Source organism: Sorex fumeus, unplaced genomic scaffold (assembly GCF_029834395.1).
Source record: "Sorex fumeus unplaced genomic scaffold, SorFum_2.1 ptg000188l, whole genome shotgun sequence".
Classification (NCBI taxonomy): Eukaryota; Metazoa; Chordata; class Mammalia; order Eulipotyphla; family Soricidae; genus Sorex; species Sorex fumeus.
In genome coordinates this window covers 66,080-92,065 of record NW_026606245.1, presented here as the reverse complement: position 1 = coordinate 92,065, position 25,986 = coordinate 66,080, and the positions used below count along the sequence as shown (strand labels likewise).

At 54.1% G+C, this 25,986-nt stretch overlaps 1 protein-coding gene across 1 annotated transcript in view; it reads right to left on the bottom strand.

Annotated features, from left to right (window-relative positions):
* The window catches only part of COLGALT2 (collagen beta(1-O)galactosyltransferase 2), a 49,804-nt gene extending 37,955 nt beyond the window's left edge, over positions 1-11,849 (bottom strand). The window contains exon 1 of the mRNA XM_056107993.1: positions 11,596-11,849. Within this exon, the coding sequence (XP_055963968.1) occupies positions 11,596-11,819 (224 nt within the window). The 5' untranslated portion in view covers positions 11,820-11,849. The remainder of the gene's footprint in view (positions 1-11,595) is intronic.
* Positions 11,850-25,986: the final 14,137 nt, after the last annotated feature.

Here is a 25,986-nt window from a genome sequence, read left to right as displayed (position 1 = left end):
GAGAAAGTGAGCACATGGGGTTGAATCCCCCACGTGCAGACAAAGACGGCACAGGAACGGGAACCCCGAAAGTCTTCCTCGGGAGAAACGTGATTTACCTTCCTAAGGGGGTAGATCACGGAGGGCGATTAATTTCGTCTCTGTTCCTTCGACTCTGAAAGGACAAAGTGATCTTTTAGGGGAAGGACTTGCTTGCAGGCTCGAAGCCCCTGAATGCCACCCGGTTTATGAGCTGGAACTTGGCCACTTAAGGACAAGAACAAAGCCCAGAAACTTTTTGTTTTGCAGGGAGCGGGGGTCATACCTGCCATGCTCAGGGCTGACTCCCGGCTCGGGGGACCCTATGGGATGCCGGGGATCGAACCCGGGTTGGCAGCGTGCAAGGCCAACACCCTCCCAGCTACACGCCGGTCCTCTCTGATTATTTATTATTTATTTATTGGCTTTTTGGGTCACACCCGGCGATGCTTAGGGCTGACTCCCGACTCTGCACTCAGGGATCACTCCTGGCGGTGCTCGGGGGACCCTAGGGGATGCCGGGGATCGAACCCAGGTCGGCCACGTGCAAGGCCAACGCCCTCCCCGCTGTACTAGCGCTCCAGCCCCTCTCTGGTTATTCATAATAGGTATATAACCCCCGCAATAAATCATACAGGATATATTATCTCCATAGCTAAGTAGGTTGCCTGGGTACCACCAGATGTGACCTCCAAACAACAACAAGAAAAATGGCTTTGAAAACAATGTTTAAGGAGTTTTTTTTCCTCCGCCCCTCTTGGAGAGCCTGGCAGGCTACTGAGAATATCTCGCCCGCACGGCAAAGCCTGGCAAGCTCCCCGTGACGTATTCGATATGCCAAACACAGTACCAACAAGTCTCACGATGGAGACATTACTGGACCCGCTCGAGGAAATCGATGAACAACAGGAGGACCATGACAGTGACCCCCAAGTTAAGTTCCACAAGTCCATGGGGTCTTGAGGATCTCAGGAAGTGTTTCCCATAAAGGGAAATGTCCCACTAGAGACCAATCAGGGTGTGCAGTGATCCCCTCTCTCTAGGGGAGTCTGGGGAACATTCCAGAACTTTCCAGAGCCATGGAAACGGGGCCCCGGAATCTCAGCAAGGAATAACCGGAAGTCACTGGGTGTCCCCCATACAGGCCAGACCAGGAGGCCCCCAATAGACCAGTGGCTTCGGGGAGGCTCAGAGAGGAGCAGAGAGCGGTCAGTTGGGCTGGCCACGGGTGGACAGCTCAGCATGCACTCAGGAGACTCTGCACACGACCTGGGTCCCTCCAGCCCGACATCTTAGATGCCCCAGAGGGCCTGGCCGAGGCAGCGACCCCCCCTCCCCGCCACCTGCCGTGCCCAGCGGCTGGGCCAGGAGGAATCGAGTGTCTGGGGGGAGCCGGGGGCGGCCGGCCAGGCTCTGAAGTCCTGCCAGGCCAGGGACAAAGGCGCCACTGTGGTGGCAGGAACAAAAGCCGCCCCAGTTCCCAGGAACCGAAGGCGCATCAGAAACCCGACCCCGGGGACCCAAAGGAGGAACCAGAGCCAGGATGAAATGGGACCCCCCTGAGCCAGCCGGGCAGATCCCCAAAACACACAGGACGTGGGGGGAAGGCGGCAGGAACCAGCTGGGAGAGGCCGGTGCCCAGCCTGGTCCACCAGCGGCCCGAGACGCCCTCGGCCTCCCAGCTTGGGGGTCTTCCAGCATGGCGGGCACCAGTGCGCTCCAAGGGCCAGAGGCTTTTTTTTTTTCTTTTGGGATCATGCCCCGCGATGCTCAGGGCTGACTCCTAGCTCTGCACTCAGGAGTTACTCCTGGCGGTGCTCAGGGGACCATATGGGATGCTGGGAATCAAACCTGGGTCGGCCGCGTGCCAGGCAAAGGCCTTCCCCGCTGGACTACTGATCTGGACCCAATAATCAAAAAAAATTGTTTCGGTTTTGGGTCCCACCCGGCGATGCTCAGGGCTGACTACTGGCTCTGCACTCAGGGATCACTCCTGGTGTTGCTCGGGGGACCCTATGGGATGCCGGAGATCGAACCCAGGTCAGCTGAGTGCAAGGCAAATGCCCTTCCTGCTGTGCTATCTGTCCAGTCCCATAACTCTTATTACTATTATTGTTAATATTATTATTTTGGCCTTTTGGGTCCCACCCAGCGATGCTCAGGGCTGACTCCTGGCTCTGCGCTCAGGGATTACTCCTGGCAGTGCTCGGGGGACCCTATGGGATGCCGGGGATCGAACCCGGGTCGACCGCGTGCCAGGTAAACGCCCTCCCTGCTGTGCTATTGCTCCAGCCCCAGGAGGGCTTTAAAGGCGTCCCCTGCCCCAGGCTCTAAAGCAACGCTGAGGGAACCACAGTGGGTGACAAGGAGACACCTGAATGTCCTTCAGACTCTCCCTTGGAGACAAGCAAGGCACCCCCCAAGGTCTCTTGGAAAACATTTTCCCAAGGGGTCCCCCTACCCCGGTCCGACCCCCAAAAAGTTGGGGGAGGATTTAGGTTTTCTTTTCTTTTTGGTTTTAGGGTCACACGTGGCAGTGTTGGGAGGTGATAGCTACTCCCAGCTCAGTGCTCAGGGCAGGCTCCTGGCGGTCAGTGCTGAGGGGGGAGGGGGACCAGAGGGTACTGGGGGTTGGTTCCCCCTCCAGCCCACTGCATTTCTCTCTCTCTCTCTCTCTCTCTCTCTCTCTCGGTCCCTGTCGGCCTAAAGGGCATGGACTGAGTCTCCGGCACCAGCAGTTTTGTTCTTACTGTTGTTGTTGTTGTTTTCCTTTTTAAAAACTTCAGCATGGGCTGGAGCGATAGCCCAGCGGGGAGGGCGTTTGCCTTGCACGTGGCCGACCTGGGTTCGATTCCCAGCATCCCACATGGTCCCCTGAGCACCGCCAGGAGCAATTCCTGAGTGCAGAGCCAGGAGGAACCCCTGTGCATTGCCAGGTATGACCCAAAAAGAAAAAAAAAAACCTCAGCAAATGTTTCTAAATGGACACACACTCACACACATTCACACACACACACACACAGTCACGCACTCTCACACACACATATATCCACCCTCCCTCTCTCAAACACACCCCTCTGGACTCCCCCGCATGTCTGCAGGGGCCAGAGATTCCCAGCATCCCATAGGGTCCCCCGAGCACCGCCAGGAGTAACTCCTGAGTGCAGAGCCAGGAGGAACCCCTGTGCATTGCCGGGTGTGACCCAAAAAGCAAAATAAATAAATAAATAAATAAATTGATAAACAGGGACCAAAGCAATAGCACAGAGGGGAGGGCATTTGCCTTGCACACGGCCGACCCGGGTTCGATCCCCGGCATCCCAGAGGGTCCCCGAGCACCGCCAGGAGTGATTCCTGAGTGCAGAGCCAGGAGTCAGCCCTGAGCATCACCAGGTGGGACCTAAAATCTAAAAAAGAAAAACAGGGTTCTTTTGTTTGTTTCTGCTTGAAAGGACTTCGGGTCGGATTTCTGGAGAACAGAGACCCGAGATAAGCTAGCAGGGTTGGGCTTGTGGGGGGGGTGTGTTCCCTCGACCCCCCCCCCCCCAGGGGACTGCTAACTCTGAGGCCGGCACTGGGGTGAGGGTGTGGAGTGAGCTGGAATGATCTGGAAGCCCAGGGCTCAGTGCGTGGCCAGAAGGACTCACCCTTAAGCCGAATGGGACACACGGAGTTTTCAGACACCCAAACCAGGTGAATCGAGAAAGATGTGTGGAAGAAACTGGCCTTTCTAGAACATACCAGAAACTCTCAACATTTTTTTTCCAAGGGCCAAATCAATGTTTAGTGTGTGTGTGTGTGTGTGTGTGTGTGTGTGTGTGTGTGGTCCCACCCAGTGATGCTCAGGGCTGACTCCTGGCTCTGCACTCAGGAATCACTCCTGGGGGTGCTCGAGAGACCCTATGGGATGCCGGGGATTGAACCTGGGTTGGCTGCATGCAAGGCAAACGCCCTCCCCGCTGGGCTATCTGTCCAGTCCCATGACTCATTATTATTATTATTATTATTATTATTATTATTATTTTGACCTTTTGGGTCCCACCCGGCGATGCTCGGGGCTGACTCCTGGCTCTGCATTCAGGAATCACTCCTGGCGGTGCTCGGGGGACCCTATGGCATGCCGGGGATCGAACCCAGGTCAGCCGCGTGCAGGGCAAACACCCTCCCCAATTAGGGGCTATTGCTTCAGCCCCTAATTTTTAGAAGAAAACTCTGGGTGAGTTCTTCCGTATAATAGCTAAACTATTTCGCACCTCTAGAAGGCCCTGTAAGTACTTCAAATATTTCTTTGACCGGCAAGTTTTCCTTTTTTCTGGGGCGTGGTGCTGGGGTGAGGCCCGGGTCTGGCTCATGCAAGCATATTCTTATCCTCTGGGTCAGACCCCGCATTCCCAGCCCCCCACCTGCCATTTCTGAGATGCACTTAGGATGCTAAATGCCATAAGAGCAATGAAAGGAACCAGTCACTCCCTCAGGTAGGAAAATGCCCAGTGATAACACCCAAAAGGAGAGAGAGAGAGAGAGAGAGAGAGAGAGAGAGAGGGGGGGGGGGCAATGCCCTGCCACAGAGGGTGGTGGAGAATGGGCACTGGTGGTGGATGGGTGCTTGATCACTGTATGATTGAAACGCAAACACGAAAGTTTGTAAGTCTGTAACTAGCACAGCGGGTAGGGTGTTTGCCTGGCAAGCGGCCGACCCGGGTTCGATTCCTCCGTCCCTCTCGGTGAGCCTGGCAAAGCTACTGAAAGGATCCCGCCCGCACGGCAGAGCCTGGCAAGCTCCCCGTGGCGTCTTCGAGATGCCAAACACAGTCACAACAAGGCTCACCATGGAGACGTGACTGGCGCCCGCTCGAGCAAACTGACGAACAACGGGAGGACAGTGAGTGCGACAGTGCCAGAGTGAAACTCTACCTCACGGCACTTCATTAAAAATAAAAATAAATTTAAATGAAGTTTAAAAGAAAGGAGGGCTGGAGTGATAGCACAGCGGTAGGCCGTTTGCCTTGCGCACAGCCAGCCCGGCCGAGCCGGGTTCGATTCCTCCATCCCTCTTGGAGAGCCCGGCCAGCTACCGAGAGGATCTCGCCCGCACGGCAGAGCCTGGCAAGCTCCTCGTGACGAATCTGATATGTCAAACGCAGTCACAACAAGTCTCAAAATGGAGACGTTACTGGACCCGCTCGATCAAATCGATGAACAACGGGAGGACAGTGTTTGTTTGTTTTTAAAAGAAAGAAAGAAAGAAAGAAAGAAAGAAAGAAAGGAAGGAAGGAAGGAAGGAAGGAAAGAAAATGCCCAGACACCCACAATCCACACTTTAAAAAAAAGAAAAATCACTCCTGGCGATGCTCGGGGACCCTATGGGATGCCGGGGATCGAACCCGGGTCGGCCGCACCCAGTGATGCTCAGGGGTCACTACTGACTCTGGGCCCAGGAATTAACTCCAAGAGGTTCTCATGGGACCATACGAGATGCTGGGGATCTGAACCCGGTGCTAGGGATTGAATCCTGGTCAGACACAGGCCAAACGAGGGCCCTAACCACTGAGCACCTGGGTGCAAGCCCTGACCACCAGTGACCACACACACACACACACACAATTTACTCTGGAAAAAAAAGTGGAAACGTCTTATAAACACACTCAGATTTGTGCACATAGCTGATCATTCTGTTGGCGTTACGATGGAGGATTTCATCCACGCAAATAATCCTGAATCCCCGCACGGAAAACACAGAGGTGAGCCCTGAGAACCAGCCCCCCAGAATAAGTGGGGGCTCCAAGCCCACAGAACCAGGCCTTTTTTTTTTTTGCTTTTTGGGTCACACCCGGCAATGCACAGGGGTTACTCCTGGCTCTGCGCTCAGAAGTTACTCCTGGCGGTGCTCAGGGGACCATGTGGGATGCTGGGAATCGAACCCGGGTTGGCCGCATGCAAGGCAAACGCCCTCCCCGTTGTGCTATTGTTCCAGCCCCCCTTTTTTTTAATTAATTTATTTTTGCCCTTTTTTTGGGGGGGTCACACCTGGCGATGCTCAGGGGTTCCTCCTGGCTAATAATAATTATTAATAAATAATAATAATAATAATTACTATTATTATTGGTTTTTGGGTCCCACCCAGCAATGCTCAGGGGTTACTCCCAGCTCTGCACTCAGGAATTACTCCTGGCGGTGCTCGGGGGACCCTATGGGATGTCGGGGATCGAACCCAGGCCAGTCACGTGCAAGGCAAACTATTGCTCCACCTCTGAGATTCTTTTTTTTTTTTTCTTTTTGGGTCCCACCCGACGATGCTCAGGGCTGACTCCCGGCTCTGCACTCAGGAATCCCTCTTGGCAGTGCTCGGGGAACCTTATGGGATGCCGAAGATTGAACCTGGGTCGCCCTCATACTAGGCCAACGCCCTCCCCGCTGTGCTATCGCTCAGGCCCCAAACCGTGCCTTTCTTTCAAGAATCAGATCGTGGTTCTCTGAGCAGCAAATCGCGGCTTGGAAACTCAACATCTCAAAAGCTCCGTCATTACAAAGCAAGCGCGGGTTGGGGACCCCAACTGTCCCCCTGTCTCACCCCAAGCAGCTGCCAGGCTCCCAAAGGCAGCCCCAAGCCCTATCTTTGGGGTCAACTGCTTTCCCTCTTGTATCTTGCTCCTTGCTCTGACATCGTGCTACTTCAAGACGGTTGCAGTCTCTTCTAGGTGACCCCGAAACTCACATTCGCACAATAAATTTTAAAAAGAAAGAAAAAAAAAGGAAAGAAAGTCATGCTCCCCAGGACAGGGTGAGATAATGGGCGCTCTTGTCCCCAAAGCCGAGGGTCGGGCTCTGTCTGTCCCCGCCCCCGACATTAGGTGAGGATGCAGTGACTTCCAAGCGCATCTGAAGGTGGCCAGTGCACGGAGCCAAGGGCACGCCCCAGGTGGCAGGCCAGTCAGCTGTCCCTCTCTCAGGACACGGGGACGCCTGAGCCAAGCCAGCCTGCAGGAGCCAGACCCGATGACGTGGGCCTGACCTTCCTGGGCCCCTGCCCTGCTCTGGGCTCTGGCCGTCCATTCCGTTCTGGAAAGATCCTCGTCATCCCCACCCCAAATGTTTGGACATTTCCCGCTCTTGACACAAGTGTCGGCACTGAGGAACGGCCTCTGAGAACGCGGCCTTAGAGCTCTGGGCTCTGGGAGTCATTCGCAAGAGCCCCTCCACCTCTGTTGGGGAGATGGCGCCCCCTGATGGAGGGGTATATTCCAGGGGTTCTGCATGCTCCAAGGAAGGCCGAGAATTTGGGCAAGTTTTGATAACCCCCATCCCTGGCGGGCACTCCTGGTTCATGTCTGTGGGCCTCTTTTTTTTTTTTTAGCCCCACCATTGCCTCTTTCTGGAAACTTCTTTCTCTCTCCAATTTTTTTTTCCCCTCAGAACGCATTTTCCCAGGCCGAAGTAAGTGTCACTCTCTCAAAAAGCGCCCCGGTCTCCACTGCAGCCCTGGTCGGATACCAACATTTCCCCCCTCCCAGCTCAATCCCCGCTGTGATCAACGGGCCAGAAACCACCAGAAAGTCATGGTGGGAAAAAACAGGCTTAGAGAACTGGGAGGGGCGGGCACTGACTACAGGAGTCACAGCCTGCCGTGGTCCTCTGAGCACCCGGCCAGGAGCAAACCCGGAGCACCGAGCTGAGAGCAGCCCCCAAGCGCAGCTATCTACACATCCTTCGGAGCCACTGTGCGCATCAGTCTTCTCATCTGTAAAATGGGCACAGAGCCATCACACACCTGAGCTGAAGCTCCTGTTAACTGTGGCAGGAAGGAGTAAATGGACCCTGGTGCTGGGAATTCACCTTCAGAGGTTTAGGAATGTGAATTGTCCCCTTTGCCTCCCCCCCACCAGAGAGGCTTACAGTGCTCTTACGAGCACCCCTAATCCCCCCGAGTTTATCTTTAACGTTCTGTTCGTGCTTTACTGCTTATTCTGTTAGCGGCTCGATTCCCCAAGTCAGGCTCGGTTACTGATAAAAATCAAGCCTCCCAGGGACTCTGGACTTTGTATCTGTGGTGAATTATTTGCTTTTCTTTTTCCCAAAAACCTTTTTATATCTTACTCTCGAGCACTGTTCTTCGCTTAAACACAGAAAGACCGTGAACGCTGTGCTCCTAATACCTGAGAGTTGGTGGGCTCTGAAATATATCTACCCCTGGGCATAATTATAATCGATATATTGACTCAGACTTTGCTTGCCCCGCAGTTCCTAACACTTCCAGAAGCTTGATCCCACCGAGGGATTCTGGATGGGCAAGCAGCTTAGATATGGCTTAGATATGGAACAGTCTAGAAATCAACACAGTTTCTTATTTTTTCTTTCTTTCTTCTTTTCTTTTCTTTTTTTTTCCCCTTTGGGCCACACCTGGCGATGCTCAGGGCTGACTCCTGGCTCTGCACTCAAGGATCACTCCTGGCAGTGCTCAGGGAACATATGGGATGTGGGGGAATCGAACCCAGTCGGCTGTGTGCCAGGCCAACGCCCTCCCCGCTGTGCTATCGCTCCAGCCCCAAAGCACAGTCTTGATCCAAGTCACAATGACCTAAAAAGACGGGGTCCTAGGGGGATAGGAAAACCTCAATCAGCCTGAGGACTCAGAATCTAACATTTCTTGCTGCGTTGATCTGAGTAACTGCAAGTATTCATAAGAAGTAGACGTTAATTGTTTAATATGTACTAGCAGAAAGAGACAAGCTAAAATACAGATACTTGTCGAGTCTCAAACAAAGCGTTTCCTTGAGTTAGTCCCCCTCCCCGCTTCAAACCCTTTCCCTCTGTAAACGGTCAATCACCCCTGCATGCAGTTCCAGTACCCACAGAGTCTCTATAATCAGCTATTTGGTTTGGAGAATAAACGGGCCATTTTGCCATCAGCAGGGTCTCCCAGTTCAGGTCCCCGTCTCTTTGTTCTTCCTCGGGGGGAGAGAGTTCTCGGCCACCAAATGTGTCATACCAAGAGACCCCATTCTCCACACCGTTGGATGTGCAGGTGCCTTCAAATAGAATGAAAGCTGTCTCCTAGGGCAAGCCATAGGTCACAATGCAGTGAAGGGGTGTCCCACCACCTAATGGTGAAGATGGGGTGGGGGTCCTGAAAAATGGGACCACACTCAAAGGTTTCTGAACGAACAACCACCAAGCATGGCCTCCAAGATGATGATGCCTGCAGCCAAGGCTGTGCTCGTGCGGGCCGAATTTTTCCGGTACAAAGGGACAAGGAGAAGAACAACTTTAAGAATCCCTGGGGTGGGGGGGGGGTGGGCTGGAGTGATAGCACGGGGGGAGGGTGCTGGCCTGGCATGCGCCGACCCGGGTTCAATCCCCAGCATCCCCTAGGGTCCCCCGAGCACCGCCAGGAGTGATCCTTGAGCACAGAGCCAGGAGTCAGCCCTGAGCACTGCCGGGCGTGGCCCCCCCAAACAAAACCAAAACGAAAATCCCCACAATGGCAAAAATTGGACTCCGACGTGAGGCTCTTCAGAGAAGGCAGGAGAGGCCCCAGAGGAAAGAGTCAGTCGTCGAGAAACGGTCTACTGACACCCAGGCAACTTCGAGAGGTCCCATTAGCAGCTCAGGGAGGGGGTGGCCAAGGCTTGGCCCTCGAGGTCCTGCCACAGTGACCGAGGTCCCTGCAGAATAGGCGTCAGACCCAGAGAAGAAGAATCTGCCACCTCCGGGGGGCACCTTAGGGTGAGCAGGGCAGGTGGGGTCGTGGCTGTGATCTCTGATGGGACCATGGGGGGGGGGGGGTGGAAGGGGCTGGGAAGGCTTCCGGAAACCATTGCTTCCAAGTCCCTCCCTTTCCGGAGGGCTATGCCCGTGACAGTCACCCTTCCCCGGCTTTGCAGTACCAGACCAAGAGTGGGACCAAGCGCCCAAGGCTGGGGGTGGGTGGTGCTGGGGGTTGGAGACGGTCCTGTCTCCTCCCAGCCCATCGCTGACTTCTCTGGGTGCAAATTTCATCTTTCTCTGGGATTCTTTTGTCTCGTCTCGGGGACACACTGGGAATTGCTCAGGGGTTCCCCTGGCTCTGCACTCAGGGATCACTCCTGGCGGTGCTCCGGGGAACCGGATGGGATGTCGGGGATCGAACCCGGGTTGGCTGTGTGCCAGGCGGACACCCTGCTCGCTGTGCTCTCTCTCTCTCTCTCTCTCTCTCTCTCTCTCTCTCTCTCTCTCTCTCTCTCTCTCTCTCTCGGACTCCAGCAAATAAATATTTTATTTCTGCATTTGGGGCCACGTCCGGCGATGCTCAGGGCTGGCTCCCAGCTCTGCGCTCAGCAATCACTCCTGGCAGTGCTCAGGGGACCCTACGGGATGCCGGGGATCGAACCCGGGTCGGCCTCGTGCCAGGCAAGCGCTCCCCCCCGCCCCATGCTCCCTTTCTGCGCCTGTCAGGACGGACACCACCCTCTCCTCTCTTGGAAGCTGGGTGTAGCTTGTACCTACACCCCCTCGGTCACAGACCCCCCAAGGTCCCCGCCCCGTCCACCGTCCACCCTCAGAAGCAGTTCTTTTGGGGGGAAAAGCAGCCAGAAACGAACGGGGGCGACGTGTTCACTCCCACCCCACCCCGTGTGGAGTTCTTCAATCCTTCCCTCTGGCTGGAACCCGGGGCGCACGCAGCGCGCTCCCCGTTCCGGGACTGGTCCGTGGCACGGATCACGTAGGGCGCAGCCCGGGGGGTGCCGGCGCGCCCCTGGACTCCCCAAGTCGCGACTCCTTCTTGCTCCCGCGGGGCTCCAAGCACGAGAGCGCCGGGTCCCGCGGCTGCACCCCGCGCGCCCACCTGTCCCCCCGCCCCTTCCCGCCGTCTCCACTCGCTCCGGGCGAGTTCCCGAGAGGGGCGCGCGGAGTTCCCGGGCTCCCCGGGAGTGTCCAGCCGGCCTCTTCTCCATGGGCAGCGCCGTCCAGTATCCCCGGGACGCAGCGCTCGCGGCTGCAGCGGGACGCGCGGACACCCGCGCCGCCGGAGCGCGCGGCGGCAGCGCGGCCAGGGGTCCCCGGAGCAGGGGACCTCGCGCGCACCCCGAGCGCCCCGGAGACCCCCAGACCGGGACGCGTCCGGCGCGCCCCCAGGAGGGGCAGGGACTGCCGCGGGCGCCCCCGAGGAGGCCGGGACCGGAGAGGGGGAGCCGGGTCCGGGGAGGGAGCGGGCGGGACGGGGGTCCCCGTGCGCCCCGGCGCCCTGTGAGCCCCCAGGAGGGGCAGGGACCACCGCGGGCGCTCCCGAGGAGGCTGGGACCCGGGAGGGGAGCCGAGTCCGGAGAGGGAGAGAGAAGGAAGGGGGTCCCCGTGCGCCCCGGCATCCCGCGCGCCCCCAGGAGGGGCAGGGACCGCCGCGGTCACCCCCAAGGAGGCCGGGACCGGAGAGGGGGAGCCGGGTCCGGGGAGGGAGCGGGCGGGACGGGGGTCCCCATGCGCCCCGGCGCCCCGCGCGCCCCCAGGAGGAGCAGGGACCGCCCCGGGCGCCCCTGAGGAGGCTGGGACCGGGGAGGGGAGCCGGGTCCGGGGTGGGCGGCCGGGCTGGGGTCCCCCGCTCACCAGATGGCCATCCGGCTCTTGGGGTAGTCGAGGCGCTCCAGGCAGCCCAGGAAGTGCGGCAGCGCGGGCGCGGCGTTCCGGGCCAGCAGCGCCACCAGCACGCTGGGTCTCCGCGCCGGCGACTCGGGGAACGGCGGCTCCGCGGCCCCGCGCGCCCCGCCGCCCAGCAGCGCGCAGGCCAGCAGCGGCCACAGGGCCGGGGGTCCCGCGGGGCGCGCGCGCATCCTGCCCGGCCGGGCACCTCCGCGCACGGGCGCCCGCCGCGCGCCCGCCCCGCCCCGCGCCGCCCCGCCGCGCCGGCCCGCCCTCCCGGCGCCGCCGGACACTGCGCGCCCGTGGGGGGTGTGCGCGTGGGGGGGGTGGTTGGGTGCGTTTGCGCGCGCGCGTGTGTGCGCGCTTGGGGGTCGTGGGGGGGGTGCGTGTGTTGTGTGCGTTTGCTCGCGCGTGTGCGCGCCGGTGCGCGCGCGCGTCTGTGGGTGTGCGCGCAAGCGTGTGTTTGCCTGCGTGTGCGGGTGTGTGGGGTGTGTGCGTGTTTGTGTGCGTGCGCGCGCGTGTGTCTGTGTGGGTGTGTGTGCGTGTGTGGGTATGTGTGTGGGTGTGCGCGTAGGCGTGGGTGTGTGTGCCTGTGTGTGGGGAGGTGTGCGACTGCCTGCGTGTGTGCGTGTGCCTGTGTGTGCGCGTATGCCTGTGTGTGTGCATGTGTGCTGTGTATGTGTGCGCGCATGTGCGCGGGCTAGTGTGCTTGTGTCCATGTGTGTGTCTATGTGTGCACCTGTGTATGTCTGTGTGTACATGTGTGTGCATGCATACATGCGTGTATGTCTATGTGCATGCGTGTGTGAATGTGAACTTCTGTGTTTGTATGTGTGCCTGTGTGCGTGTATATATACATGTGTGTATGTGTGTGCATGTGTGTCTGTGTGCGTGTGTCTGTGTGTGCATGTGTATATGCATGTGTGTGTCTATATGTGTATGCGTGTGTGCGCGTGTATGTCTGTATGTGTGTGCATTTGTGTGAATGTGTATGTGTCTGTGTGTGCATATATGCATGTGTGTATTTGGGTGTGCATGTGTGTATATGTGTGTGAATGTGTGTACATGTATGTGTGTGCACGTGTGTGCATTTGTAGGTGTATTTATGGGTGTGCATGTGTGTTCGTGTGTATATGTGTGTGGGTGTGTCTGTGTGTATATGTATGTGTCTGTGAGTGTGCATCTGTATATGTGTGTGCACGTGTAGATGTGTCTGTGTGCATGTGTATGTGTGTATGTGTATGCATGTGTTTGTGTGTGTGTATATGTGTGCGCGTTTGTGTGTGTGTGCATGTGTATAGAAGTGTGTGTATCTGTATGTGTATATATGTGTATGCATGTGTGTGTGCATGTGTGTGTATGTGTGTGTTCGTGTGTATAGGTGTGTGGGTGTGTATGTGCGTCTGTTGTGTGTGTATGTGGGTGTGGGTGTGTATATGTGTGTCTGTGTGTGTTCGTGTATGTATGTGTGTGTTCGTGTATATGTGTATGTATGTGTGCGTGTGTGTATGTGTGTGTATATGTGTGTGTGTGTGCGCGCGCGCGCCCACCCTGGACCGTCTCTGGCCTCTGCAAACCGCAGCGGCTCCATCCCAGGGCCGCGGTGTCCGGGGCCTGCATAAAGCGCCCATTGACGCGCCCGCCCGCGGTGCAGCCCCCCAGGGCCGCCGCAGCCGCCGCCCCCGCCCACCCCGACAGCCGCTTCAGCCGGGGTGGGGGCAGGGCGCGCCCCCTCGCCCCCTGGGCGGCAGTTTGCAAAGGACAGCGTGTCCTTTAGAGTCAAGCGACTCCGCACAGGGGGGAGGGACCATTCCGGCTTAGCAGGAGCACCCCTGGGGGCGACCCCCCAAAGCCAGCGCCCAGCCGGGCTCCCCCTGGCCCTGGGGCGGGGGTTGGGGTCTGTTGTCACCCCGAACCTCAGCATGCCCGCTCTGTCACCCCCAGCCTTTCTCTGGGGTGGGGGTCTGATTTGGTTTTCAGGTCAACGCCGTTTATCAGACTGGTGCTAATTTCTGCACCCCAATTTTTGGGGGGTTCACACCCAGCGATGCTCAGGAGTTGCTCCCGGCTCTGCAGTCAGGAATCCCTCCTGGCGGTGCTCAGGAGCCCCGAGGGGATGCTGGGGATCGAACCTGGGTTGGCCACATGCAAGGCAAACGCCCTCCCCGCTGTGCTATCTGTCCAATCCCATGACTCTTAGTATTATTATTATTATTATTGTTAATGTTATTATTTTGGCTTTTTGGGTCCCACCTGGCGATGCTCAGGGCTGACTCCCGGCTCTGCACTCAGGGATCACTCCTGGCGGTGCTCAGGGGACCCTCGGGGATGCGGGGATCGAACCCAGGTCAGCCACGTGCCAGGACAATGCCCTCCCTGCTGTGCTATTGCTTCGGGCCCCCTTTCTTCTTTATTATTATTATTGTTGTTGTTGTTGTTGTTGTTATTATTATTATTATTTTGCTTTTTGGGTCCCACCTGGCGATGCTCAGGGCTGACTCCTGGCTCTGCACTCAGGGATCACTCCTGGCGGTGCTCGGGGGACCCTAGGGGATGCCGGGGATCAAACCCGGGTTGGCCGCGTGCCAGGCAAACGCCCTCTCTGTTGTGCTATCGCTCCGGACCCAGTACCCCAATTTTTTATAGCACCATAGTCAAACTCTTCCCGGGAGAACGATGAATGCAACTGTCTTTTGAAAAGAAATTAATTTATGTTTTTTTTTTTTTTGCATTGAATCACCAAGTCACAAAGATATTTAGGGTTGAGTCCCAGGTGTACACTGTCCCAACCCTGACCCTTTCACAGTGTCACAGTGTCCGCTACTTTGCACCAATGTCCCCTGTTTCTGCACCTCTGCCCCCATCCCCCGCCTCTGTGGTGGGCACTTTTACGGAGTCCCCGTGTCCCCTTCCCTAACTGACCCCCAGACCCCCAGCCCTGCCTCAGAGGCCAGCTTCCTGCTGGAGACCAGCCCTCATGCTCTGATTCCTGCTCCCACTGGCCACTGGGCATCTGATTGTCCCCTGCAAAACCTCTTTTTTTTTTCTTTTTGGGTCACATCTGGCGATGCACAGGGCTTCCTCCTGCCTCTGCACTCAGGAGTTACTCCTGGCGGTGCTCGGGGGGACCATATGGGATGCTGGGAATCGAACCCGGGTTGGCCGCTTGCAAGGCAAACGCCCTACCCGCTCTGCTATCTCGCCAGCCCCCTGGGAAACCTCTTTATGTCCCACACGAGAGAGATCATTCTAGTCTGTTCCTCTCCCTCTGACTGACTTCACTCGGCGTGAAATTTTTTTTTTTAATATCCCACGCCTGAGATCATCCTGAATTGATTTCCCTCCCTCGGACAGATTTTCCTTGGCGTGAAATTTCTTTATATCTCATGCACGAGAGAGATCATTCGGAGTCTATTCCTCTCCCTCTGACTGACTTCACTTGGCGTGGAATTTTCTTTTATATCCCACACACGAGAGAGATCCTTCTGACTCTGTTTCCCTCCCTCTGACTGACTTCCCTCAGTGTGAAATTTCTTTATATCCCACACACGAGCGAGATCATTCTGAGTCTTTTCCCCTCCCTCTGACCGACTTCCTCAGCGCGACATCCTCCAGATCCAAACTGCATGCCATCATCCTTTCTTACGGCTGCGTAGTATTCCACTGTGACTAGGAAACCATCGTTTCTTCATCCGGGCATCTGCTTGCGGGCATTTTCGGGCAAAAAGAAGTCAAGATAAACAACTGGGACCACGTTAAACTAAGAACCTTCTGCACCACCAAGGAAACAATGACCAGAAAACCAAGGCAGCCCCGCAGACTAGTCCCCGGCTCGTCCACCAAAGGGGGAATAACCAAGCTATAGGAAGCCCCGGTCAAGCTGCTTTTCTAACGCTTTACTGTGTCCTGGAATTAGCCGGGGGGCACTGATGCTCCCTCCTGGGCTATATTCAGCCCATACCTTGGTGATGACTTTCCAGAAGCTTCCGGGGGCTGGTGGCCATGCAGTGACCACCAGGCATATGAAAGTGAATGCAGTTACCAGGGGAACGGCCAAGGTGTGGCTCTTGTCATGATTATTTCTTATAGCAGAACACAGTGCCAGGGCACGTGGTGACAGGCATGACCCCCAGGGACACTCTCAGACTAGGAAGGTGCTTGGCTCACTGCAGTGAGAAAAAAAAATCGCCTCTGCAGAAACTGTGTTTCTGTTATCCCGTTTCCCAAAGCCAGCAGTTTCTCTGCGTCTGTCTTTTCGGAGAATGAACAAGCATCACGTGACACACGCATCCTACTCCACTGTGACGACAGAGGCAGGGAAAGTGGTTCCTCAGAGCACTCTGGTCTCTGCATGGGAGACAATCCATCAGCCATGAGAACCCAGAGGACGACTATTTACAAGTATTGATGGATGGGGCTGGAGCGATAGCACAGCGGGGAGGGCGTCTGCCTTCACGCGGCCGACCCGGGTTCGATTCCCAGCATCCCATAGGGTCCCCCGAGCACCGCCAGGAGTGATCCCTGAGCGCAGAGCCAGGAGTAGCCCCTGGGCATCACTAGGTGTGACCAAACCCGAAATAAATAAAACCTCGCTCACCCATCACAGTGTGATAGGTTAGGTGCTTGCCTTGCATGTGGCTGACCCGGGTTCAAATTGTGGCACCCCACCATAAGGTTCCTTGAGGCCAGCCAGGAGTGACCTTCTTTTTTTTTTGCTTTTTGGGTCACACCTGGCGATGTACAGGGGTTACTCCTGGCTCTGCACTCAGGAGCTACCCTTGGGGTGCTCAGGGGACCCTATGGGATGCTGGGACTCGAACCCAGGTTGGCCTCGTGCAAGGCAAACGCCCTACCCGCTGTGCTATTGCTCCAGCCCCCACCAGGAGTGACCCTTGACCACAGAGCCAGGAATAGCCCTGAGCACTGTCAGGTGTGTCCCCCCCCAAAAAAAAGAAAAAAATTCTGGGGTCTCACCAGTGATCCTTTGACTGAGTTCGAGGTTCAAAGCATGTGGAACTACTCAGAAACTGCAGTGCTGGGGAGACCTAGGGCACCCTAGACATGCTCAGTGTCTCCAGGGCTGCACCTAGCGATGATGGGGTCCCTGTGTGGTGCCAGGAATCAAATCTGGGTCGGGTGCATCCCAGCTCATATGGTGCCACCTCTGGGCACCTTGTGAATGTGTTTTTTTTTTCCTTTCTGGGTCCCACCCGGCGATGCTCAGGGCTAACTCCTGGCGTTGCACTCAGGAATCACTCCTGGCCGTGCTCGGGGGACCCTATGGGATGCTGGAAATCGAACCCAGGTCGGCTGTGTGCAAGGCAAACGCCCTCCCCGCTGCACGATTGCTCCGGCCCCTGTGAATTAATGATTTTTAGACACGAGTGCATGGTATAGATGCTTGTTGGGCATTTTCAGAAAAGACAAGGATTGAGCCCCGAACTCAAGCAGACAAGCGGGTGCTGCAACCACTATGGAAAACTGTCAGTGTTTGTTCAGGTTCTGTTTGGTTTTGCTTTTGACATGTTAGGGCCCCACCCGGCGATGTTCAGGGCTGACTCCTGGCTCTGCAGTCAGGAATCACTCCTGGCGGTGCTCGGGGGACCCTACGGGATGCCGGGGTTGGGTGCCAGGCAAACACCCTTCCCGCTGGACTATGTGTCCATTTTTTTCCCAAAAAACACATTGAAAATAGAACTTGCCCTATGATTTAGCAACTTGACTTCTGGCTACCGAGCCGAAGGAGGTGAACGAAGTCCCTGTCAGATGCTTTCATCTGTACAACCGAGTCAAGTGTTCGCTGGTGGAGCTGCAGATAAGGACGTTATTCAGCCGTAAGTAGGGCCTCGGCCTTCCCGGGCTGAGTCCACCAAGGAGGAGCATGGGGTAAGCGAGAAAGGAAAGTACTGTGGGATATTTCTGCTCCGCAGAATCTGACCAAAGATTCACATAGAGGAATAGAAAATGCATTCCTGGCTGGAGGGAGAGAGCAGGGGAAAAAGGGTTTGTGCAGTTTCCTCTGGAAGATGAGCGCATCGGAAAGCCAGTGCAGTGAATTTATTAGCAACGCCAAAAATAATAATAAAATTAAGAAATAATGATAAACAAAATTTAAACATCAAGTATTGTAAAGTAACTTATAGCACTGTAGCACCGTCCCCCAGTTGTTCATCGATTTGCTCGAGCGGGCACCAGTAACGTCTCCATGGTGAGACTCGTTGTCACTGTGTTTGGCATCTCGAATACACCACGGGGAGCTTGCCAGGCTCTGCTGTGCGGGCGGGATACTCTCGGTAGCTTGCCGGGCTCTCCGAGAGGGAGGGAGGAATCGAACCCGCGTTGGTAAAGTGCAAGGCAAACACCCTACCGGCTGTGCTGTCGCTTATAAAATAAAAAAAAATTTAAAAATAAAATTAAAAAAATCAAATATTGTGAAGTGACTTTTAAAATTTTTAAAAATTTTTAAAAACAACGCGATATGGGTTGTGCGTATACAAGTTGCCACAGGCACAAATCTGCATAGTTCACACACACACAAACACACACACACACACACACACACCAGCCAATGACTCAGTAAGTCCACGCAAAATGCTTCCCACGCAGGCAGTGTCCCGTGTTCACTGTGTCTCTATGAAGCTGGAACCATGAAAAAGCATTTTAATGCATTTCAACACACCATCAGGGGTCAGAGTGATAGCACAATGGGGAGCGCATTGGCCTGGCATGCAGCCGACCCGGGTTCGAGTCCCAGCATTCCCTAGGGTCCCCTGAGCACCGCCAGGAGTGATTCCTGAGTGCAGAGCCAGGAGTCAGCCCTGAGCACTGGCAGGTGTGGCCCCCTCCCCACAAAAAGATGCAATCAAATCTCTGATCGCAACGTAACTGTACTAGAAATCAGTTCTAGAAAGATCTCTGAGCCTCCCCAACCAACATCATCCATTGTGGAAACCAAAGAACTTGTATAAATAGGTCCAGAGCGATAGAACACCAAGGAGGTCACTTGCTCTGCACGCAGCCGACCTGGGTTTGTGCCTGGGCACCCCATGGGTTCCCCTAAGTCCTGCCAGGAGTGAGCCCTGAGTACAGAGCCAGGAGTCAGCCCTGAGCACAGACGGGTGTGGCCCAAACCATCCCTTGCCCCAGAAGAGCTTGTTTAAATATTTGGATCTCTGAAAAATTCAAAATAAGTAGTCAGAATGCTCAGAAAAGCATCAGGTATAAAATTATTAAGTCACAGGGGGCTGGAGTGTGTCCCAAAAGCCAAAAAAAAAAAAGCAAAGAAAAATATTAAGTCATAAGCAGACAACAGAAGACACAGTGATTATTGTGAAAAATTCCCTACTGTGTGTTCGAAAGTTGTGAAAAGACCTTAAAAATTCCTCTCACAAGACCAAAAGGGAATGCCCTGCCACAGAGGCAGGGTGGGGTGGGGGGAATGGGGGTGGGAGGGATACTGGGATCCGTGGTGGTGGGAAATGGGCACTGGTGGAGGGATGGGTACTTGATCAATGTATAACTGAAACCCAAGCACAAAAATTTGTAAGTCGGGGCTGGAGCGATAGCACAGCAGGTAGGGCGTTTGCCTTGCACGCAGCCGACCCGGGTTTGATTCCCAGCATCCCATAGGGTCCCCCGAGCACCACCAGGAGTAATTCCTGAGTGCACGAACCAAGAGGTTCATACCTAGCTATCCAAAAGCAGATCATGCAGATGTGGTATACTTCATAGTGGAATACTACGCAGCTGCAAAAAATGATAAAATCACGCAATTTGCTGCAACATGAACGGAACTGGAAGACTTCGTGTTAAACTGAGTAGAAGAGGAACAAGCACAGGATGAGTTTACTTTTATGTGGGATTTAGAGTCCCTGGATGAGAAAATGCAGTGGTTTAAAGAGGGGGGGTTACCTAGGTCGCCCTTGGCCCCAGAGTATAGGGAGAAGGAAAAAAATAGAGTGAAGGGGAAGAGGAGAAGAGAGAGATAAGAGAGTAATGGGGGCAGGGTCAAGGGGACTCCAGTACATCTGTGGGGCTGGAGCGATAGCACAGCAGGGAGGGCAGCTGACCCGGGTTCGATCCCCAGCATCTCATATGGTCCCCTGAGCACCGCCAGGGGTGGTTCCTGAGTGCAGAGCCAGGAGTAACCCCTGTGCATCGCCGGGTGTGACCCAAAAAAGGAACAAAAAAAGAGTTAGCCAAGAGGAAGCTGTCCAAATTCCAGGCGCCCTTGAAACCAAGGGCCCCATCAGGGAGTCTCAACACTGCACCCGCCTCTCGAGATTGTCCAAGGGGGCTTGTGCTGTTTCTCCTCAGCGCACTGAGCACAGATCTTGGACAAGCGTCCCCTGACAGAGAAGGAATCTTTCTTGGACCAGGAGTCTAGCCTGGACGCCTTTCGTGCCCACGGAGCCAAGGATGACTTCAGACGGCAGATGTGTGGTTATTTGCTTGTTTCTACAACTCGCCAACTTATCCCCGAGTACTCTAAGTCTTAGGGAAAAAAATTCAAGATGGTCATACGGAACCATTAGGGAAAGCACATCTGTGTGTATAGACATTCCCCACACACACGCTGCCCCAAGTACCAGTGTTCAAATAAACATTCCAGTTCTTGGCACCGTCCCTGTGAATCAGAGTCTTGTCACCAACTTTCTGGTCCCCAGCAGAAGTCTAAACTAGGTTTTGTATCCACTGAGTTTCTGTGTTTGAGCCAGACATGGTGGGGCTCAGGGCTTAACTCCTGGCTCTGTGCTCATGGATTGCTCCTGGCCGGGCTTAGGGAACCACATGTGGTACTGTGGTTCAATTTTTTGGGGGCTAAACACCCTAAAAATGGCTAGACTGGGGCTGGAGCGATAGCACAGTGGGTAGGGCGTTCGCCTGCCTTGCACACGGCCGACCCGGGTTCGATTCCCAGCATCCCATAGGGTCCCCTGAGCACCGCCAGGGGTAATTCCTGAGTGCAGAGCCAGGAGGAACCCCTGTGCATTGCCAGGTGTGACCCAAAAAGCAAATAAATAAATAAAAACTGCTAGACTATCTCTCCATCTCCACGATTTGATTGCCTTGGTCACAGATGTTAACTCATGATAGAGTACATGTATTGCATGTATAAAGCCTGGGGTTTTAACCCAACATAAAAAAAAATAAAATTTCCCCCAGTGACGAGACACACAGGGCCTTACAGGATGGGGGTGGAGCCAGTCCTGGTCTCCCTGTCCCAATTAGACCCCAAGTTCATCGCCCACGAACGGCCTCTCTGGCTCCTGATCAAGCTGCTCAACGGCCATGATCTCAGAGACTCAAACAAATCTCGAAACCCAGTAGCTTTTGGCAGAAATCCCTCCAGATTTAAGTGTTAAAATTTCAGAATTTCAAAATCACGCGGCCACTACTGCAGCCACGTGACATCATATGTTATTCATAACCAGCAATAGAACACAAATTGTCTACTGTTGCCTTTTCAGCAGATCTAAGTGTTGGGGTAAAATCCCAAATAATAATGGTGGGTCTGGTGTCGAAATATTGAATGTGATCAAAGTAGAGAGAGAATAATGTGGAAATCATCTGCCCCACAGGTAGGGGGAGGGTGTGGGATGGGGGTATACTGGGGTCTTTGGGGGTGAAGAATGGGCACTGGTGAAGGTACAGGTGTTTCATTGTATGACCGAGACTTAGACCCGAAAGCTTTGTAACTGCTCTCAAGGTGATTCAATAAATAAAATTATAAAAAATGAAGGGCTAGAGTGATAGCACAGCGGTAGGGCATTTGCCTTGCACGCAGCCAGCCCAGCCGAGCCGGGTTTGATTCCTCCGCCCCTCTTGGAGAGCCCGGCAAGCTGCCGAGAGTATCTCACCCGCACGGCAGAGCCTGGCAAGCTCCCCGTGACGTATTCGAGATGCCAAACACAGTAACAACAAAGTCTCCAATGGAGACGTTACTGGGCCCGCTCGAGCAAATCGACGAACAACGGGAGGGCCTTTACTTACTTTACTTTACTATAAAAACTGAAAAAAAATTCTTCATTACAGTGTTGAAAATGATGTTTTTTCACATGTTACTTTTAATGTTGATTGATGTTAATATTGTAATAGCATTAACATCAATCAATAGTACAGCGGGTAGGGCGTCTGCCCTGCACATGGCCGACCCGGGTTCGAATCCTTCGTCCCTCTCGGAGAGCCCGGCAAGCTACCGAGAGTTGTCTCGCCCGCACGGCAAAGCCTGGCAAGCTCCCCGTGACGTATTCGATATGCCAGACACAGTAACAACAAAGTCTCCAATGGAGACATTACTGGGCCCGCTTGAGGAAATCGATGAACAACGGGAGGACAGTGACAGTGACAGTCCCTCTCGGAGAGCCTGGCAAGCTCCCCGGGGCGTATCGGAGATGCCAAACACAGTCACAACAAGTCTCACCCTGGAGCCGTGACTGGTGCCTGCTCGAGCAAATCGAGGAACACCGGGAGGACAGTGCTACAGTGAGTTTCTGCATTTCATCTAGAAATTGACTTACTGAGTTCTTGATTTTATGATCAACGTTTGCTCACCAAGGGGGTCCAGCAATTCAATACAGCCAGTCTAGAGGTTGCTGGGAGGTGTTGCTTTGCTTTGAAGGTGTGTGTGTGTGGGGGGGTGTAGTATGACATTGCTTTGTCCTTTCTCCACAAGGAGCTTAGGTCTATCTGGTTACACCCATCACAGTGCTCCGGAGGCACTTCCATTCCATTGTGTTTATCTGAAAACAGTCTTCCCTATGCTCTCCTCCCCAACCAGTTAATCAGCTTTCCCCCTAATCAGACTCTGTGAACTTGTAAGGTCAGATTCCTCAAAAATCTATGATTTTATATGTATGAGTGAAATATTGCCTTTCTCCTCTCCTTATGCCTTATGAACAGTTTACCTTAAAGTAATATCCTTTTTGTATAGATACAGGAAGACCGTTAACATCATGCTTTGTAACTTAGGATTTGATTGGCTTTGAATATTATTCACTCCCGGGCATCTGCTTTCTCGACTTAAACCTCAGTTGCCCTTAGTTCCTAACACCCCAAAAGCAGGGTCCCGACGAGGGACTGAATGGACCCAGGGCAAGCGGTGAGCTACCCTGGCAGCGAAATGGGGCAGGCCAAATTGCCACGATTCTTAACTATAAGAGTTTGATCATAGACAAATGCTGTCATGATCCAAAGGTAACGACGAGACTAGGATCCTGCTAGGGGTGGGAAAGACTATCTGGCCTGAGCACTGTAGTCTGAGATCGAGATGGCCGAAGGAGGGCAATTCTATAAGTTTATTTCTTACTGTATCCATACAAAATGATTTATATTATATGCTTATATGCTTGTCGGACAAGGAGAGGAGAGACACACCCTTGGGATTCCGCTCTAGGGTGGGTCCTCCTGCTGAGAGAGGATCTGTCTTAGGAGCGACTTTCCCTGAGGCTAAGATTTCTACCCCTAGTGATTGTGACCACACCAATGTGTAATGATTACCCCAACCCCTCATGCTTTGGGATTTAACTGTACTGTAAGAGTGGGCTGTGGGATCAGAAGGAGGATGAAGGGGGATGGAGAAGGAGAATGAAGTAGCATGGGGGAGGAAGAAGCAGGAGGCAGAGGCAGAGGAGAGAGACTGGTGTGGCTGGATAGAGGATTGGAATAAACTGCGACTAAGACCAACCAGCCTGGCCCTCGTTCTTTCCCTTGCCTGCCCATCGGCATCGACCTCCCTGGGGTGGGGGAAGCGGCGTGAGACTACCAAAGGCGGGCAGCGGGAGAGTTAAGCCACCACCACTGTGCTGTGCCCCTTTTTTGAGTTTATATGGGGCAGGGTGCGGAGATTAACAGAGATCTATTCATATGTAGACTCAGTAAAATGAGTACCTATAGGTTGGGTGGGCCTTGTCCAATCAGTTGAAGGTCTTCAGAGATTTTTCTTTGCCACACAGGACCAACCGTGAGCTTTTCCTTCGGCCTCCAGCCTCCCAGCCTGCCCTGAAAATGTTAGATTTCAGTAAACGATGGTTATGTAAATTTATAACTGTATAAATAAATCATAATGAATGTGGGTGCACACACACACACAACTGTAAAAGTGAAAGTATTTTTGGAAGCTTCCCAAACAGTGCTTAGGGGTCCAGTCCCAATTATACTCAACCAATGGGCTGATGGATCAATGTAGGGCCCTTGGGTGCTTGGGGCTAGGAGGGTTACGGCCAGCAACGCTCAGGAGATCACAGGGTTGGGATTGAACTGGGGTGCTTTGTGTATGCACCCGTGCAACCCCGTGCCATCCCCCTGGGCTCCCCAAAAATCTTTTTTTAAAAAAGAAATACAGGGGTGATAGCACAACGGGGAGGGTGTTGGCCTTGCACACGGCCGACCCGGGTTCAATTCCCAGCATCTCATAGGGTCCCCTGAGGAGCGATTCCTGAGTGCAGAGCCAGGGGGAACCCTTGGGTGACCCAAAAAATTAAAAAAATATAAATTAAATAAAATATAAATAAATAAAAGGAAATATACAGTCTCCTGATTTATCCAGTGGGGGCAATCAGCCTGCACGCCTAAGTGAATAAGGGCTGGCAGAGAGCACTGTGGCATGAGTCTACATGATAGCCTTGAACTCCCACAAAGAGTGGCGCGGGGAAGCCTTGCAAATACTGCACTCCGCGTGCAAACACGGAGTTTGCGGTGAGTTCCTCCGAGCACGCATGGCAAAAGAGGTATTTTGGGGACAAAGGAACAAGATTTTTTTTTTTTTGCTTTTTGGGTCACACCTGGCGATGCACAGGGGTTCCTCCTGGCTCTGCACTCAGGAGTCACTCCTGGCGGTGCTCAGGGGACCCTATGGGATGCTGGGAATCGAACCCGGGTCGCCGCGTGCAAACGCCCTACCCGCTGTGCTATCTCTCCAGCCCCAGGAACAAGATATTTTGATCCATTCTTCCCACCAACAAGGGAACCGCCAAGAGAGTTGCTCCCTCCCTCCCCCCACGAGATCAACTTCTCACACAACCACAGTTCCCGGCTCCCAGCCTTCCTTGGTCCTTGCCTATTCTGGTACACGCAAAACATTCCCATCACGATTCAAGGTTCTTTTTTCCCGCTGGGCATTCTCACTGAATTAATGGCTCTGTCTAGCACGACAGATTCCCAACCCCCACCCACCCACCCACCCACCCTCCCAACACACACAGTTCCCCTTGCCCTTGATAGAAATGAAAGGTTCTGGCTCAGGAAACCAAAATGGAAATAGTAGCGCAAGTACCAGATTACGCTAGGTCTGTCTGATTAAATCAGGGGGGCTGGGGGGACCTTTCATTACTGTTTCTTATCCCGTCTTTCCCCACCCACCAGGGAACTCGGAGAGTCAAGTATTGAAGCATTTACAAAAGGGGAAACCCCTATCTACCTGAGGCTGAAATTCTAGCCTCTCCCCTGGAACAGTTCACTCCAGATTAAAAAAAAAAAATGATTTTCATTCTGTGCTCCTAGATCCTTTAATTTCTTCATCACTCTCCATGACTCGGGCCTACTTTAGGATTTGTTTTCTTGTTTTCACATTCAGCCCCCACTCCCCCCCCAAAAAAATAAAAAGTTTTCTTTTCTTAATATTAAAGTCAACTTCATTCTATTTTTTTTAAAGTAGATTTTTTTAAATGATACTTTTAACTTTTATTTATTTATTTATTTTTTGCTTTTGGGGTCCCACCTGGCGATGCTCAGGGCTGACTCTTGACTCTGCACTCAGGAATTACTCCTGGCGGTGCTTAGGGGACCCTATGGGATGCCAGAGATCGAACCCAGGTCGGCCGCATGCCAGGCAAATGCCCTCCCTGCTGGACTATCGCTCCAGTTCCATGAATATTATTATTATTATTATTATTATTATTATTATTATTATACGGGCTGGAGCGATAGCATGCGGCCGACCTGGCTGACCCGAATTCAATTCCTCCGCCCCTCTCGGAGAGCCCAGCAAGCTACCCGTGATGTATTCAATTTGCCAAACACAGTAACAACAAGCCTCACGGTGGAGACATTACTGGGCCTGATGTCGGTGGACCCCACGGGTGACTTATGTGAAGTGGGGAGGAGAAAGACGGCCACTTTCTCCCCACCCGCCCCTGCCACCCGGGACCCTGGGTGGGCTAGGACCGGTAAAGTCTGCAGTGAGCACCTGCTCGGCACGGGCCTGAGCCCCGCCAGCCCCACGAGGTGGCCGTCAAGCCACACCTGAAGTCCGCTTGGTCTTCTCGGCACGGGAGTTAATCCCCGCCACCCGATTGCTCGGGGAGCCACGGACTCAAGCTGGGGCGAGAATTTGCTCTTCGCAGGAAAGGAGGGACCAGT